The sequence below is a fragment of the Rhododendron vialii genome, chromosome 10a, assembly GCF_030253575.1.
Source record: "Rhododendron vialii isolate Sample 1 chromosome 10a, ASM3025357v1".
NCBI classification, from domain to species: domain Eukaryota; kingdom Viridiplantae; phylum Streptophyta; class Magnoliopsida; order Ericales; family Ericaceae; genus Rhododendron; species Rhododendron vialii.
Window position 1 is genome coordinate 12,931,873 of NC_080566.1, and position 18,029 is coordinate 12,949,901.

Genomic DNA, 18,029 nt, shown 5'->3' on the forward strand with positions numbered 1-18,029 from the left:
AATACTTGGTGACTATTCATGAAAAGGTTTGGTGGCTATTCATGAATAGACATGATAACTATTCATGAATGGGTTTAATAACCATTCATGTGTAAGGTTGCAACTATTAATGAATAGGTGCTTATTACTTCTTTGATGGAAGGAAGTATGAAATGTTGTGTCCACTGGGAAAGGGTCGCGATCTATTTATATAAAGGTCTATGATTACCATCATCAAGTTACAAGTGTGAAGAACATTTATATATATTAGATTGAAAATTCTACCCATTGCTCTCCAAAATCTATTAGTGGGAGTTTGTGTTGGTAGACCATATTGGTTCAAGATCGAAACAATTTCCGGATTTCTCAAGACTTAAACACCATGGCTGAAGGTAAGTAATTTTCTGCTGCGTATTTATTTTGATTCTCCCACATAGGTTTATCACGTGATGCACATGAAATGTGCGTTTTGAACTATTTTTACAAATAGTTTGAAAAAACATATATTTTGGCAAATAGTTATTTGGAAACGAATAAATCGATTAAAAACTCTAAAATCCCTTAGAGCATGTACACCAGGTGCTAGCAAAAATTACTATGAACAGTGCATGTTTTCTATTTTACCTACTCATATTTTTTTTAATTCTACAACAATACTCTCTATTTTACCTACTCTCTATTATTATAATATTTTTTCGGGCTTAGAGAGAGAAGGATAAAAAATAATGGGGGAGAGAGAGAGAATAAAATAATCAAAATAAGTGAGATACAGATGAATAGTTCTTCGGCAAAAGTACCGAGGTTTTGTAGCAGTAGCAATTTTACCTACCCTTAATTGAGGTTGATGTAGATAGGGATGACAAGTGTACCCGCCCCGCCCTGTCCCGAACAGGGCGGGTTTTTCACTCCATTGTCGGGGGTCGGGTCAGGGTAAAATTTCCAAAACCCGCCCGGGTTCGGGGCGAAAGTACCCCGTCCCTAAACCCGCCCCGAAAGTACCCAACCCCGACCCGGCGTGTGTGTGTGTATATGTATATGTATTTATATATAGAGTAAGCCTCTAATGCGGACCTCCGCATCCAAGCAAAGTGGGAACCTCCCATTTCCCGATCGAATTTCGATGATCCGAGCCACTCAATGTGTTCAGAACATGATTTTAAAGGTACCCGCGAGAAATCAGAAAAAAAAATGGGAAGGGCTTCATCCGAGCAGTTTTTGTTTATTTTTTATTGAACAGTTTAAATAAAAACTGCTCAAATCAAACCCTTCGCGGTCATTTGTTTTGCCGATTTCTCGCGGCTATCCTAAAATCACGTTCTGAACACATTGAACGGCTCAGATCATCAAAATTCAATCAGAAAATGGGAGAAATGGAGTGGTCCGCACTTTGTTGGGATGCGGAGGTTCGCATTAGAAGCTTACTATTTATTTATATATGTATATATACTTATATACATGTCATTTAATTTTTTTAGCATTAATCCAAAAAATAATGTCTCTTTACTGTCAAGTAGTCTAATCAAATTTAAAAAAGAAATAAAAATTGATATTTATTGGTGTTTAGTGGATTTTTTAAAAAGTTTTCTTCAAATATTTATAATAAATCCTACACATAAAGAAATGGAATGAAGTATCTAAAATACTGATTGCAATTAAAAGTTTAGATAAAACCGCGATACCAAAAGACACAAAAATAATTTCAAAACTTTTATTTTTATTCTGTATTTTTTTTTAATTTTTTACTTATAGTTTAATTTTTTTAATTTTTACAGGGCGGGGCGGGTAAACCCGTTCTCCGATCGGGGCGGGGATGGGGTACCTCAAAAAAACCCGGTCGGGGTCGGGGCGGGTAATGATTTTCGAGTCGGGGTCGGGATGTGCAAAAATCCGTCCCGTCCCGTTGCCATTCCTAGGTGCAGAGCCTATTTTGTGAACTTGGCTAGGTAAAATAGATAAATGACTTTTTAACTATTTTGATGTACATGCTCTAAACATACACAGGTTTCCGGATCCGAAAAATCACTCCGCCGCGGAATGGGTGGTGCTCGACGACAGAACAGCGGCGCTAGCAGCAGCAGCAGCGGGGAGGAAGACGGAGACGCCGACTGGAGAGCCGCCATCGATTCTGTCGCCGTCGCCACCACTACTGGCCGCGACCGTGCTGCTTCTACCTCCAATGGTTCGACAACAAAATCCCTCGGCCGCGAGACAAAACACGACGAACTGGACAATCGTAAACCTCAGAACATCAAGCATTACCAGATCAAGGTTATTCCTCGATCCTGCTCACGTGGAGCTCTGTTTTTCTTATTGGTTATATATCGTTCTTTTTCCCGGTTTACTCGATAATCACATGAATAGAGCGGCGTCAGGGTTCGATTATTGGGGTCAGGCTGCAAGAAAGTTTTTTCTTGTGAATCCCTGAGGTGCGCGAAAGACGGCCGAACACCCGACTGTTAAACCAAAAAGAAGAAGAAAGAAATAGAGTGGCATCAGGGTCGGGAGGATGCGGCCACATTGGGTCTTCAAATTTTATCTAATTTCGAGTCCCAAATTTTGATAGCTCTTATGTTATGCTTGTACACAATTTGTATGAGAGTTTGATTTATATCCTCAATGTTCTAAAAATCGCTAGGCTAGTCGGGCGGAAAAGGGGCGACTAGTGCCTAGGCTCCACTAGGCGGCCGCCTAATGCCTAGACGGGGACTAGGTGCCGACTAGTTGGCTGTCTAATCTAGGCATTGGACTGTCGCCTAGCGCCTTTGCAGTTGGCCTAGGCATCCGACTTTAGAACATTGCTAAAAATGCAAGAAACCTTATGAACCAATGAAATTATATAAGGTTTTTTGTACTTACGTATTTGAATATATTTCTCTTTAAAATTGGTTTTATCTTTTCAAAATATTTGATTGTGAATTTATAAAGGGTACTGTTTAAAAAGTTTCATTGGATTCCCAAAAACGAAACGGCATCGGAAATTAGAATGGAAAATATTAGTCTTGCACTTGTTAAGTTACTGGTAAGTTCTGGGCCTTAAGGAACATGTTAATTCTCCAGACATTTTGAGGTTTTGAGGCATCCATGTGAAACCTATCTACACAGTACACAATCTATCATTCCCGCCATTTTTGTTGAGATTGCTGTGCCATGTGTTTAGACTTAGCATATCATGGGTGCTCAATCTTCAATGGGAAGATGGTCCAAATGGTTTATTACCCATGAATTTCTTGCTTTCAAGCTCCCTACTGAGTTTAGAAAACTTTATAGTGCCGTGTAGACTGACATTTTGTGAGGATATGCCTTTGCACTCTGTGCCTACTATCTTCACTAATGATCTTTATGGAAATATCACATAGCAAGCAATGACACAGAAGCATTTCTATTTACCCATTTGCTAGACATTATCGCTTTATACCTCGTTTTCAGTAATTCTTGATGAAAACTGGCTAATAATCTCTCTCTCTCTCTCTCTCTCTCTCTCTCTCTCTCTCTCTCTCTCTCTCTCTCAAGTTTACTTTGGTTGTCTGGTGTTTGGGGCCCCTTGGAAGGTTCCCTCTGTCTAAGTGATGGGTTGTCCCTGAATGAGGTGTGTTATGAGCATCACCTAAAGTGCTGGGGATAAAGCTTTGTCTTACATATAAGTAGTTCAGTCTCAGCGCTCTAGGGGCTTTTGTTGTGGGTTCTTCAAGGTTTTCGAAGGGCATTCTACCTGAAATTGGGGTTTAAAGTTTGTATCGGAATGTTGATCCTTTTGAGCTCTCTCAGTTTTCAGCCAGTTTCATTGGACAAAAATCTAGAAACTGTGCCTTGTCATTGAAATTATACTCAACTGTCGATAACATTAAAGAGGTTTAGTGAACGTACTGTTTGGGTTTTTCAATGAAGAGGTATGTTTTACGTTTTGGCTGTGGGCTTAGCATGCGGATTTGCAGGGAGCATGTCATGAAAAGATTTAGTAGTCACAGAGGCCTTATGAAAGAAATTGTGGCATGATGCAAGCAAAAAGGGGAAGAATCAGATGTCTAAGGGGGAATGGAATATGGATGTGCAATTATTACCCGTTTAATTTGAAGTCAGTTTGTGATGCTTCTTGAAATGGAAAGCTTTTGCATTGAATTTAAGAAATGGTGCAAACACAAAGATACAAATTACTATTGCATAGTAACTCAGATATCTATCACAATGCATATTCCTTTTATGGTTTCTGGGTATTGAACTTTTGTCTGTCTAGTGTTAGAGTTTTTGTAAATTTTTCGTTAATGCACATGGTGAACTATGTGACAGGCACAAAAGCTTCTGGACGGCATTTTGGAGGAGACAATAGAAATAGTGGGGGCAGATCGTATTCATATCCTGGACAAAGATTCCATGAATAGTGAAGGCGGAGTTCGACTCTTTAAACATGCTCCCCTTGGGATAGTGTTCGACCACATAGGTAACTCATCAATTCATCATACATTGTTTATCTTCTTTTAATTAGCATGAAATTGGTGATAGTAGGTGAATTGTAGTGCTTAACTAGTTCCCAAAGTTCGGCAGATGGGGAAAGTATAACTGTGCCTGTCAGTTTTGCATCTATGCTATGTAGCTGGATAGATTGACAAAGGGTGTAGCTTATATTATATGCACCTTGCACTCTTGCAGTGATTAAAGGAGCTGTTAAATCAAATATGTTGAATTGAACTCAAATGCGAGTTCATTATTCGCATTGTAGATGTCCTGCTGATCCAATTAGATTGTATTTGAAGAGGCATAATATCAAACATGTTTGAAAGTCCTTTGGTGTCAGCGAGAAGTTCATTTACCTTTTATTTTCTAGGTTGTGTTTTGAGGATTCAATGTTATTTATGTTAACAGATGAACTTCAGCGACCAACAAAAAAACCAAGAATCCTTCCTGGTAAAGAGATTGATGAGAAGTCAAAGAAGGTTTGCCTTCTCATCTATGTTTTCTTGATTCCTTGTTGCCGATTCTTGTCTATATTGCAGTTTTACGATCTTAAATGTATTTGACTTTGCCTAATTGACATGACACGATGAATGTCTTGCAGTTCAGATGGCAACTCCAATCTATTGCTGTTGATGGGATGGATATAATCGCTGCAGCCAGAGATTCACACCAGAAAACATTAGCTAAAAAAGAAGCTAAAGATGCAGCAGCAAAAGCAGCTGCGAAAAGAGAGGAAGAAAGAGTAGCAGAACTGAGAAAAGTTAGGGGGGAGAGATGGCTACCTTCAATTGCAAGAGATAGGCGGGTAAATTCTCGAGGCTGCTAATTTGTACTCGGCTCAGTTCAGGGAAAAATAAAATTGTACTCGGCTGGAACTTGATGTGCCTCTTGTTTTCCATTGGGTTATGCTTTCCTGGTTATCATTGATGTACCGTTGTAATTGCTTATGCTGCCAAGTGATTGTCAGTTGTAGTCATGCTTGGTCATGCTATGCTTCATTGTCCATTTCCTCCACCGCATAAATTCTGTTCTGGGAGCCACTTTTGTTTTCCGCATTTGATCGTGCCATTTTTTTTCCAACTTCTGCCCCATTTTTCAGGGGATCAAGTCAGCTTCATGTGATAGGTACTCGGATAACTTTTTATTGAGTTCTTTTTTCCACGCGTGTAGGAAGGCTAATATTAACATACTTAAACCTAGAAATTTATATATGTGAACTCAACATTGACCTAGGAATTTTAAACATGTAGGCTGCTACAGCTGCTTGCTCTTCCTCTTTCTTTCCTTTTTATATTTTCCAGGTGCAATAGGGCACAGGCACTTGTTCAGTTAAAACTTAGGTTGTGCAGGAATGCTTAGTGTTAGTCTGTGTCCTATCTACTTCGTCCATGTGGAAATTGGAATGTTTGACTAAAGTGGGGTACTTGTTTTTGGGTTGCAAAGGAAGAAAGCAAACACAGTTGGGTTTCATGAGAGCAACGGCAGCCAGAATAAAAAGGATTCTAATTCTGGAAGTGGGTGCACAATTGGTGGTTCTACTTGGTACTTGCCTAACACCCAAAGTATACTTTACTATTAGACTATTAGTACTCTGCCCCATGGAGTACTTTATACATTTTCTTTTGCATAATGCTATAAAGATTATCTTGCATCCTTGCTGGATTTCCAAATAAAGTACATATACACACGCATTTCTTGGTTTGAGATTGACCAAGGGGCGTGCAGTGCGCATCATGAAAAGATGAGAGAGAGAGAGAGAGAGAGAGAGAGAGAGAGAGAGAGAGAGAGCAACTGTGCAACTTCTTTTTCTTTTCTTTTCTTTTTTTTTTCCTGCTTTAAGTATGCAAGTTGCGACATTATGAGATGTTATATAGATGAGGTTGAAGCGTGAAAGGGTTTGGACCTCATAATAACTCTCATTCAGTGTTTCATTGTGCTCCTCTGTTTTGTCCGCAGTATTTAGTAGTGGGTTTAACAACATCTGATTGCCCTTGGTTGTTGGGCCTTCCAAAAGTTTCGGAAGAATTGGTTTTGCTTTGTCTGTTTCCTTTAGTTTTGAGCTTGGAAACTGAGGTGAGAGAGATGGCCGTGTTCTTGGCGGCAGTGGTGGATGGCTTGGGCCAGTGCATGATGGTGCTGTGGGAGCGGCAGGAGCGGCGGTTTGACACCGTATTGGATGCTGTAAGCGTTGCTGGTAGGGCTCTGACGGTGGCTCTTGCCTTCTGCTTTCTGTCCGTTCACCACCTCTACAGCCGTGGACAGTTACCTGTTCCTTTCCTTTGATTTGTCATATCTTTTGTTGTCAATCCCCCCCCCCCCCCCCCCCCCCCGCTCCCTCTCTCTCTCTCTCTCTCACACACACAATGTTGGCTATGAGCACTTCAGCAAAGATTTCTGAAGAGAAATCATCTGGTGTGCTTAAGATCCTCCAAGAGAATGAAATTTGTGCTTTTCTCCACAATCTAGCCCAAGTATTGGGTCCAGACTTCTTTTTTGTATTTTCACATAGATATATAAAAGACAAGAAGTTCATACAGTAAATGTGAAGGTTACGGGATTTTAGCGGCGGTCAAGAGCTGCTCTTGACCTCGATGAACTTAGCCTTTACCTAACCAACTATGCTAGCTTGCAAGTTTGGCCTTCGAACCAATTTGATCCTTTCAATAATTGATTGCAGTTGCCGAATGTAATGCTCTTTTATTTCCTTTTTGTTTTGGGTGCTGAAGGTTTCTCAGTTCTTGCTAGTTCATTACAAGGACCTTAACCACTGCCTACTTTGTGTCGAAGCATTCCGAACACAAAACAAAAAGAAACCAGTTACGTGCGACTGGTTCTATTTTCTACTTTATTTGATGCTGCAGATACTACTTCTAATGTCATTGGCAATGCTCTTAAACACTGCCCTGTAGTCTCTGACTACCTTGGAAGATCCTAGCATTTCTTTCCAACATATACATAGACATCACTGCTGCTAATCCGTGTCTGAGAAGGAAGCGGGGGCTCCCGTGAGCAATCACAGCAGCGTGCAGCTATGCCCCATTTTTAAAATCCAAGACCGTCCAATACATGCACTTTTGTACCTCACAGCAGCTCCCGCTTCAGTCTGAGAAAATATGTGCCGACAGAACTTCCAACTGATTGACTTGACCTTATTGTAACAGTAGTCTCCGGCCAATATGTGTTTGGTGTACTAGCATTTTCTTTTTTGGGGAAAAATTGACGTCTGTTTGGGAGGCCGGAGGCCTTGAGATGATAAGGCCACAGTAGGGATAAGCTCCCCTCCATACCCTTATCCTCTTTACTCCACCAGACTCAACTTATTTTGCTCCATCTTCGACAACAACAAAAAAAACCCAAATCCCCTTATTTGGCTCCATCTTCGACAACAAAAAAAAAAAACCCAAATCGTTCATCTCGTATGCATTCTAGAATATGGTTGCGTAAAATTATCTTCATTGAATACCGATATCAATTTGAACAAATCGTTTAAAATTTATGACTTAACCTTAAAATCATTTTTACTGTCCAAAGTAAACGATTTTTATCACGCATCAACTGATTTTTGATTAAGCTAATTTTTCATTCACATATTTATGAATGTGAGAGATACGAGACGAAGCTAATACTCGTTTTTTCATGCATCTACTCAATTTTTTTTTTTAATATCATAAGCTTGTGATTTGGTTTTCGATGCAGCAACTAGGGGAAATCGATTCTTAATTATTGGTACTGAAAAGAGAGTAATTGATTCGGTAGCACGTGTTGCAACAAGGGCTCGATGTCATCATGTCTCAACAAAAAATGGCTCCGTAGTTTGTTAATGAATTGGTCCGCTATCGAAAGCAGATTTTGTAAGTTCAGAAAATTGAGAACATAACGAGAAATGGGCAAACGCAACCATCTTCTGAAAAGAGATGTTGCCCTGCTGCTAGGCTGAAAAAAAAAAAATTATCTCACTTGCGAGCATATCTGAGTGAGATTAAATTATATGACTGGATTGCCGGATGTTGCAATCATTATTGATCAGCACAAAGAATATATAGAGGAGAGACTTCCTTTGCCCTTAATAATATATAGAGCAGATTCCGTCATTGAACTGGACAGTTTATGCATTTCAAAAAAAAAAACTGGACAGTTAATGGGACAGAGATCAAATGGATTAAAGGTTTGTTGGAAACTAAAGAAAGAGATTTTCTCATCAAAGAAAAAAAAATATCAAAGAAATGAAAGCAGGAATGAACTTTTCTTCTTTCCTTTTCTTTTCTCTCATAGTTCCCTTCAACTTTTCTTTTTCTTTTCTTTTTTAATCCAAAAGAAGAAAATAAAACATTTTCCCTCACACTTCTTCTATTTTATTTTCTCTTCATTCGCATTTTGTTTAAGTACTAGTTTTTAAAGAATTTCTAAACACACTGAAGGAGTTCGAAAAATGATTTAAGTGACTGGATCTTGTATTTTCCGAAATCCACTCAATCTGAATTTTGTCTCAAATAATTTTTTTTGGGAGCCCTGCGAAATGAATTTGAATCACCAACTAGGGCCCGTTTGAGAGCCTTATTATTTTTGCATTTTGTATTTTAGATTGTGAGATATTGGCTTTGGATTGTGACCAGAATAGATTATGAATCTGGTGTAGTGTTTGGAAAATATGTGCAGAATAGATTTTGCAATAGAGTAGTGTCTCGGAGGATAATGCTCAAAATAGGTTATGAATTGATTTTTTACCATGTTGCCCTTGGGTTATTATTATGGTATTATAGTGTGATAAATGACCATTTTAGTTTGACAATAAATATAGTAAATACTTATCTACCTAATAAAATAGAAGAGTGTGGGGACCACACAAACACAAGTTGAAAGAAGGGCTGAGATTCATTTGATCCAAGGGTTAACAAAGAATTTTGCAAATGTAATGTAAGTGCCCACATTATTTGTAGTAATTGCGCAAAGGAACTTTGGCAAATGTAATGTAAGTGCCAATTTTCTTTGTAGTAATTGCATAAATGCCACCGATCTTCCAATTCTAAAACCCTATACGCAAATTGATAGTTCTTCGTAACTAGCATAAAAGTTTAGTTGGCAAGTGCCGTAAGCACGAGTAATTCTCTTTCGTGCTACTAAGAAGAGTATCACATACTACACATTAATGAATTGATTTAGTGTTTGAGTCACTAGTTAGCAAGTGCCTTTGGCACAGACAATTCCAACCGGAGTGCGTAAAGCACTAGTAATTAATATATCTTGACAAAAGTCTTCCAATTTTTTTTTAACGTTAGTCGTGATTCTTGGTCTCTTACAAAAATTTAAACAACGAATTAGTACAATGTGATATAGGTCGGGGGCCATAAGAACAAGAAAAATTACAACAAAAAAATTTCCACAACAAAAATAGGAAAAAAAATCACGACAAGAAGTTCACAAGGAATAACCACACAAGGGGAGTTTAGGAATTATGGTACATGGGTAGGCGCAATTAGGTCTTTTCATCTCTCCCATAAAATGATAATCCAAAATAAGAATGAAAAACTTTATCCATAATCAAAATTGTGTCTCTAAAGTGTAGTTTTGAGAATGCATTTTGATAATTTGGCTCCCAAACAATTACAAGAGCAAAATGCAAAATGATACTCATGAATGAGTTGGCTTCCAAACAAAGCCTGTGAGCCCGGGTGGACCCCCACATTTTGCAGATCATCTACGTTCAGTAATGCTACACGCACAGCAAATGTGCACAGATTTTGTGCACAGATTTTTTGTAGGGCCCACTACGGGTCCCACACAAATAATCCGAGCCGTTCATTAAATGTAAAATATTTTTTCAAGGTTCCCCCACCAAAAATCAGCTCAATCCGATATCTATAAGTGTTTGATTCAATCATTTAACTTTTTATTATCCTGAGATTCGAATGAAAAGTTAAATGATTGAATCAAGCATCTATGAGTATCGGATTGAGCTAATTTTTTGAGGGGGCCCTTGAAAAAATGTTTTACATTTAATGAACGGCTCGGATTATTCGTGTGGGACCCGTAGTAGACCCCACAAAAAATCTGTGCCCAAAATCTGTGCACATTTGCTGTGCGTGTAGCATTACTTATCTACGTTTTAGGCTTTGCATCCACATTACATCCCTACTTGGGCCCAATACAATGATTCAGATCTAATGCAGCCCAAAGCCCGAATGAAACAGCCCAAAACTCCGTCACACACAACAATCCGAGCTGAGCCGAGCTTTTGAGTATTGAGCTCAGCTTGTTTAATAAACGAGCCTAAAACTTATGCTCGGTTCGATTATTAAACAAGTTAATACGAGACGAGTAGAGTCACAAGTTGCTAGTAGCTCAGTTCATTTGCAATCCTACTCCTAATGTCTCCTATTTGAAATCCTCCAAATGTTATCAACTCTTTTGGAGGCCACTTGAATCGAGCTCCTAAGGAGTAGACTGCGATTGAACCGAGCTTCTCGCAAGCAACCCGTGGCTCGGCTCGACTTGTTTAGTAATCGAGCCAAGCGCGAGCTTGAATTTTAAACTCATTTGTTAAACCCGCCATGCTCAACACTCAAAAGTTCGGCTAGTTTTATAGGCTCGGGTCATTTACAAAGGAGCCGAGCTTGAGCTCAGTTTTAAGCTTATTTAGTTAAAAGCCAAGCTCGAACACTATAAAATTCACTTGGCTCGGCTCGGCTTGACTCTTTTGCACTCTTGCTTGTAGCAAACGCTAACTTGCCTACCCAGTGAAAAGCACACACCGTTTTAAGGGTATTTTCGGTCATTTTCTTCGAGCATTTTCTCATGGGATGTGTTAGCACGAGGTAAGGGTTGGCTGGTAACGATAGTCTTGGGACTTAGGGTTTGCTACTTCCTAAGGGCTCATTTTTTGAAATCTCTCAGGTATTATCAACTCCTTTGCGGCCACTCGAGATTTGCTTGGACGTTAACTTTATAGCTCCTGTTTTTTTTTTGAGGTGCGCAATTTTGGTCGACACCTGATTTTTTTTAAAAAAGAGAGGAAATAAAGGTGACTACAGAATATATTTAATTACTACTAATTAAGGTGATCCTGGAATTCTGATAAAAAAAAAGGGAAAATGATGACCCATGACGTGTTTTAATAATTAATACCTGCCAAGGACAAGCTAAGAGCATTTGTTAATACTTAAAATGTTCTTAGCAGATATTAATTATCAAAATATGTCATTGACTGTCATTTTCCAAAAAAAAAAATATAGGCGAGCCCGGAAGTTACCAAAAAAAAAAAAAAACAGGTGAGCCCGGATGGCCTCATGTGTTGCAGGCTTGTTAATCCTCTAATTCGGTCCACACCGGCCCATAACTCCCTCACACAGTCTTCACTCTCTATAGTGATTTCCCACTGGGCCAAGACGAAACAAAAAACCACCATAAATACGCAGAAACCCTAATCTCCTTCTTCCCTCCCCGGCCGTCATTTCTGTCAAGAACTCAGAGAGAGAGAGAGAGAGAGAGAGAGAATCACAGGCACGATGAAGTATAACCCACGTGTGACGAGCTCCCGCCGCAAGAACCGCAAGGCGCACTTCTCGGCGCCGTCGAGCCAGCGCCGCGTCCTGATGAGCGCGCCGCTCTCCACCGACCTCCGGTCAAAGTACAACGTCCGCTCTATGCCCGTTCGCAAGGACGACGAGGTCCAGGTGGTGCGCGGGACCTACAAGGGCCGGGAAGGGAAGGTCGTCCAGGTGTACCGCAAGAAGTGGGTCATCCACATCGAGCGCATCACCAGGGAGAAGGTCAATGGGTCGACGGTCAACGTCGGGATCAACACTTCGAAGGTGGTGATCACGAAGCTGAGGCTGGATAAGGACCGCAAGTCGCTGCTCGATCGCAAAGCCAAGGGCCGGGCCGCGGCGGATAAGGATAAGGGGACGAAGTTCACGGCCGAGGATATCATGCAGAGCGTCGACTGATGGAATGAGATCTATCTATTTGGTAAAATTAAAGAAATTGTTCTTGTTTTTTCAGTACTGCGCTGTTTTAGTTATGGATTTATGTGATGAGCTGTTAAAGGCTCGGCGTTTTGGTTTGGGAGTTAGGGTTATGACCTATGAGACTTTGTGGGGACATTTTGATCCAACTGGCACTGTTATTTTTAGCTTAATTGATTATGCTGCTATGCTATTTTCTACTGGTTGATGCGTGTTTTGAACTCTTATATCCACGTGTTGTGATACGATTGGCACCATTGAAATTTGGAGAAATGAATTTGCCTGGGAAGCTCCATCTATTTGGTAAACATGGTTACCAATGTGGATTTTGAGATGAGCCGTTTAAGACTCCAGCATTTTGACTTAAAAATTAGGGTCATGAGACTTTGTTACTTATGAGACTTTTGTTTGTTGGGCGTTTTGGTTGAACTGGTTGTGTTATCTTTGGTTATTCATTATGTTCCTATGTCATTTTTCGGTGTTTGATGCATGTTTTTGAATATTTGTATCCTCGTGTTGTGATGCGATTGGCTCCGTTGAAAATTACCAAACCAAACCGAACCGAGCCTTGTGTCCCAATCAATTAGCATCGACTACGTGTATCCTGTTTTTCCATTGACCTCTGTCTAGGGCTACATGTTCCCTTAGATTTATTAAGTCCAAATCCTACACTCCATTGAAATTTGGAGAAATTAAATTGCTGGGATATCATGCAGACATCAACTGATGAAGTGAGAGCTATCTATTTGGTAATCAAATTGAAATTTTGGTTTTTTGAGTGATTTACTGTTTTAGTTATGGATTTATGTGATGAGCTGTTAAAGGCTTTGAGTTTTGATTTGGGAATTAGGGTTAATGAGACTTTGTTTGTTTGACATTTTGATCAAATTGAGCAACTAGCTATGTTATCTTTGGTCTAATTCAATGCGTTCCTATCATTTTCTAGTGTTTGTTGCGCGTGTGTGTTTTTATTTTTGCATGTGTGTTGACACATTTGGCTATGTTACTAAGTCATGCAGAGTGTCGACTGATAGAATGAGGTGTCAAAGGTTTGGCGTACTGCACTGTTTGAGTTATGGATTTATGTGATGAGCTGTCAAAGGCTTGGCGTTTTGATTTGGGATGTAGGGTTAAGTAGACTTTGTTTGTGGGGCATTTTTGGTTGAACTGGCTATGTTATATTTGGTTTAGTACATTATGTACTTATATCATTTTATGGCGTGGGATGCGTGTTTTTGAATACTTTTATCCTCATGTTGTGATACGTTGGCCACGTTAAACTTATAGAAATGAATTGGCTACATTAAGTTTACTGCTGAGGCTTTGTTTGGCTCATATGAAAATGGAAGGAAAATTTTAAAAAAATTTCCGCCCATTGTTTGGTTCGGAAATTCAAGTTGTACGAGTAGTAAACTTTTCCTCTCATTTTCCTCCCACTTTCTTTTCTTTTCTTTTCCCCCACTTTCCTCAAACTCCAAACAGAAAGGAAATGGTGTTTTTTTTTAGTACTGAGCTGTTTTAGTTATGGGTTTTGAGATGAGCTGTTTAAGACTCCAGCATTTTGGTTTGGGAATTAGGGTTATGAGACTTTGTGGGCCATTTTGATATGCTATCTTTGGTTTACTTCATTATGTCCTGTATCATTTTCCCTTCTGATGAATCATCTATTTGGTAAAAAAAAAATGAAATTATGTTTTTTTAGTACTATGAGTTGTAAAAGATCTTTTAGCATTTTGATTTGGGAATTAGGGTTATGAGACTTTTTTGCGGGGCGTTTTGGTTGAACTGGGTATGTTATTTTAGGTTTAATTCGTTATGTTCCTATATCATTTTTCTATTAGTGTTTGATGCGTTTTTTTAATAGTTATGCACGTGTTGCGACACGTTTGGCTCCGTTGAAACTTGGAGAGATGAGGTTGCTTGGAAAGCTCTTGGAGTTGTACTGACATTGGTTACTCGTCCCATTTACTTGGAGTAGATACTAGATAACATGATGGGTAATTTGGGTGTTTATAGAATACACGACCAAGCACTTGCCCTTGTGGACGACGGGATGAGATCTATCAAATTGGTTAAAAGAAAATGAGTTCGTGTTTGTGTTTTGACTTTTGAGTATTTACTGTTTTTAGTTTTGGATTTTGAGATGAGCTGTTTAAGGCTCAGATTTTTGGTTTGGGAGTTTGGGTTGTGAGACTTTGTTTGTGGGGCATTTTGATTGAACTTGCTAGGTTATTTGTAGTTTAATCATTATGCTCCTATGTTATTTTCTACTGTATGATGCATGTTTTGAATATTAATATCGACGTGTTGTGACACGATTGGCTCCATTGAAATATGGAGAACTTAAATTGCTTGGAAAGTTCTTGCAGTTTTATGGACATTGGTTTCAAATTTAATGTACTTGAAGTTGATAACATGAGCAATAGGGATAGAGGTTGTGTTATCTTTCGTTTAATTCAGTATGTTCCTGTATCATTTTCCAGTGTTCGATGCGGTGTTTTTAATGTATATTCACATTTTGTGACACGTTTGGCTCTGTTGAGTTTTAGAGAACTGAAATTGCTTGGAGAGCTTGTGCAGTTTTAGCGACATTGTTTGATATTTCACGCACTTGTTTCTCATGTACTAGAAGTTGTACTTAGGTTATGTTATATGTGGTTTAATTCAGTATGTTCCTATATCATTTTCCTGTGTTTGGTGCGTGTTTTTTTTACTAGTATTTCTATTTTATACATGTTGTGACACGTTTGGCTTCATGGAATGTTCGAGAAATGAAATTGCTTGGATTGCAGTTTTATCGACATTGGTTTCAAAGCTTATGTACTTGTAATAGATGAGAGTTAGGGGATATACGTGATGTTTCGTTTCCTTTCATCTCTACTTCGATGTGCAGTTTGTGTATCTTTTAGAATACACAACCAATTCACACCAAATCTCACCAATTGTTTTGGTGATCATCTCAGCTGGTTTCTAATCCATAGTCTTGTAGATAACACAAGACTATTTATAGATAAGTGAGGTTTCTCTTTCTTTGTTGTACTTTGATGGGCCGTTGGGTATTTTTGAGAATGCACGACTAATCTTGTTCCTTACTGTATCACCATTTCCTGTGAGAGTTGAATAAGAGGGCTCCCTTTCTCTCAATTTCTCACTTCATTTGCAATCTATAGTCTAAACATGGGAGAAAATTCTTAACCTCAATGTTTCTTGTTAGTTCTCACCGAGTCAATCACACCAAACGGGATGTTATATCCATGTGAGATTTGCTTGGAGAGCTCTTGTAGTTTCAGCGACATCGTTAACAAACCTCATGCACGGGATTCTAGTAATAGAGAGGACCAGAATTCACGTGCTTTTAGATGTCCAGGGTTCATGATTTCAGGGGTATCTGTAGAATAGGAGCTGCATATGTGAAGGGAATACTTTTGTTTACAAGATACTACTGTTTTTAGGTTTCTAATAATTATGGAAGAGATATTGTGTAACATTCGAGATTAATGTTTGAACAGGCACATTTTTGAACAGGTGCCTAATGCAGCTACTTCAATTTTTTATTTTTATTTTTTTTGATAGTCTGCCCAACGTATCTAGGAGAGTCAAATGTCGATTACATTTGCCTGCATTGTTTGATTTTTATGTCAATTTGATAGTCTTCCCTAAGAGATTCTTGACTTTATTGCGACAAATATTGCACACCAACAGAAATATGAAGAAATGGATGGGCGCTTTTGATGCAATGAAACATATCTATGAAAATTGATCTATTCGGATGGGCACATTATGCCATATCACTTCTTGTATAAAATAACATTGTATTCACCGATGATGCGTAAATTTTTAAATGATCCTGCTACTTCTCCTAGGACTAACAATTTGAAGCTATACCATGTGTAGGTTTTCGATTGAAGATTATTTTGAGAGAGTATTGGAGGATTTTCTTAATTAATAGTATTAGAATGGCTTATGTGTTTAAAATAGGACTTGGAAATTTCACTCATTGGTTACAAACAAGAACAAATTTAGAGACATTACAGAGGGTCATGGGACGAAAGTCATTAACAGTCATTGAATTATGGGTTTTAGGAATGAGGGCAATCTATGTGACTTATATCATGCAACAAACACCCTAGTGCAAAAAAGCAAGAACAAATTTAGGTGGTGTTCTGCAGTCCTTATTCAAATTTTTTTCGCGTTTGTTAGTTTTGCATCAAACTTTTGTGTATTAAAAGTAAAAAAAATATTTTTGAAAATATCCAAAATTAAGCAAAAAAAGCCAACTTTTTTTTTTTTTACTTTTTAAGATGAAAAGTGGATATTTCTCAAAATATTTGAGTAAAAGTGACAATTTTTGGGTTTTCTAATTGCTTTTGTCGAAACGAATCAATAATTCACAAAAATTTTGACATAAAATTAACAAACACGGTTTTTTTTTTTTTGAATAAGGACGAAAGTGCTAAACTTTTTGCTTAGCGGAACTATACCTTAGTAACATGCTTACCAACTAAACACAAATTGTTCATCTGATAAAAAACACCTGTAACCCTAAATATCGACTAATGGGCATCATCAACATTCTGTCACTCTCCTCTCTTTTTTGCTTTATTATTATGGTTGCTTCACGTACAGTCATGCATGTTTGTTCTTGCCATCTCCAGCAATCCCTCTTGCTCTTTAAAAACATCCTCTTTCTGCAGACCAACGAAGTAGAGTGTTCCAGACTCTTCAATTTTTCCTTCCATAATGATTCCTTGGGCCCAGTGAGAGAATTTTGATTTGCCACTGGCATTAACAACACACATTGATTCAGCAGAAGATCAAAAAAATCAACAATTCAGTCAGGATCGATCCAGATTTCCCATTCTCTTATAAGATGATATATATTGTGTACCAAAACATCGTCAAATCGGATGGAAGATTAAAAGAGATCTATTATTGCACTGGTGGTGCAAGACAATGACATCCAAAAATAAGGCATTATTTGAAAAGACCAGGGCACCAAATTTTGTTAAGAAATTCGGAAGAGTCATGAAGAGTGGGAGCCATATATGAGTCCAAAGGAAAGTTTATACAAAGGCAAACTTGGCATTGGAAATGGCCATGTACAAAAACTCCACCGGCAGTCGCACACCCAGATCTCTTTCTCTCTATCTCTAAAACCTTGATTGGAAAATACTGTAGTGCACTCCGTGTAGTGCGGCATCATAGCCGTCCAAAAGTGTTTTAAACGGTTCAGATTAAAACCTAGGATTTTCAATGCATCAACGAGAAGAGTTTGTTTTTAATCTGAACCGTTAGTTGATGAGATCAACGACTGTGTGCCGCCCTACATGCACACTATACAGGTGTGTAGTGCGGCATCGTAGTTGTCCCAAAGTGTTTTCAATTGATCAGATTAAAACCTAGGATTTTCAACGCATTATTTGGAAGAGTTGCTCTTCTCTGGAAGAGTTTGTTTTTAATCTGAACCGTTAATTGATGAGATCAACGATTGTGTGCCGCCATACACGCGCACCATACATGGATGCACAGTGCACTACACCACCCCGGATAAAACCCAGGGTTTTCTCCCCACCCAAATTTACCATGTTTTCTTAACTTTTATTATTATATTTTCTGTTTTGCATGACAAATTATTATTTA

General features: G+C 38.6%; 2 protein-coding genes across 3 annotated transcripts; both read left to right on the forward strand.

The window, feature by feature from the left end:
- The first annotated feature begins 1,938 nt into the window (after positions 1 to 1,938).
- LOC131303529 (uncharacterized) lies at positions 1,939 to 5,451 on the forward strand. 2 transcript variants are annotated; one of them, XM_058330425.1, is made up of 4 exons: positions 1,939 to 2,247; positions 4,264 to 4,414; positions 4,837 to 4,907; positions 5,030 to 5,451. In XM_058330425.1, the coding sequence occupies exons 1-4, from the start codon at positions 2,014 to 2,016 to the stop codon at positions 5,252 to 5,254; spliced, it is 681 nt and encodes a 226-aa protein (XP_058186408.1). In that variant the 5' UTR covers positions 1,939 to 2,013; the 3' UTR covers positions 5,255 to 5,451. The 2 variants fall into 2 exon arrangements, with proteins under 2 accessions (XP_058186408.1, XP_058186409.1); XM_058330426.1 differs by having other exon boundaries at positions 1,947 to 2,247; positions 5,035 to 5,451.
- Positions 5,452 to 11,747: 6,296 nt separating this feature from the next.
- Positions 11,748 to 12,589, forward strand: LOC131303530 (large ribosomal subunit protein uL24z). The gene has a single exon (XM_058330427.1). The coding sequence runs from the start codon at positions 11,931 to 11,933 to the stop codon at positions 12,369 to 12,371; it is 441 nt and encodes a 146-aa protein (XP_058186410.1). The 5' UTR covers positions 11,748 to 11,930; the 3' UTR covers positions 12,372 to 12,589.
- The last annotated feature ends 5,440 nt before the right edge of the window (positions 12,590 to 18,029 follow it).

Bases quoted from the DNA above. Each gene is read 5' to 3' on its own strand.
- LOC131303529 (XM_058330425.1), top strand. From the start codon at position 2,014: ATGGGTGGTGCTCGACGACAGAACAGCGGCGCTAGCAGCAGCAGCAGC. The intron at 4,415-4,836 runs GTAACTCATCAA...TTATGTTAACAG, and splicing joins GATAGTGTTCGACCACATAG to ATGAACTTCAGCGACCAACA. The intron at 4,908-5,029 runs GTTTGCCTTCTC...AATGTCTTGCAG, and splicing joins TTGATGAGAAGTCAAAGAAG to TTCAGATGGCAACTCCAATC.
- LOC131303530 (XM_058330427.1), top strand. From the start codon at position 11,931: ATGAAGTATAACCCACGTGTGACGAGCTCCCGCCGCAAGAACCGCAAG.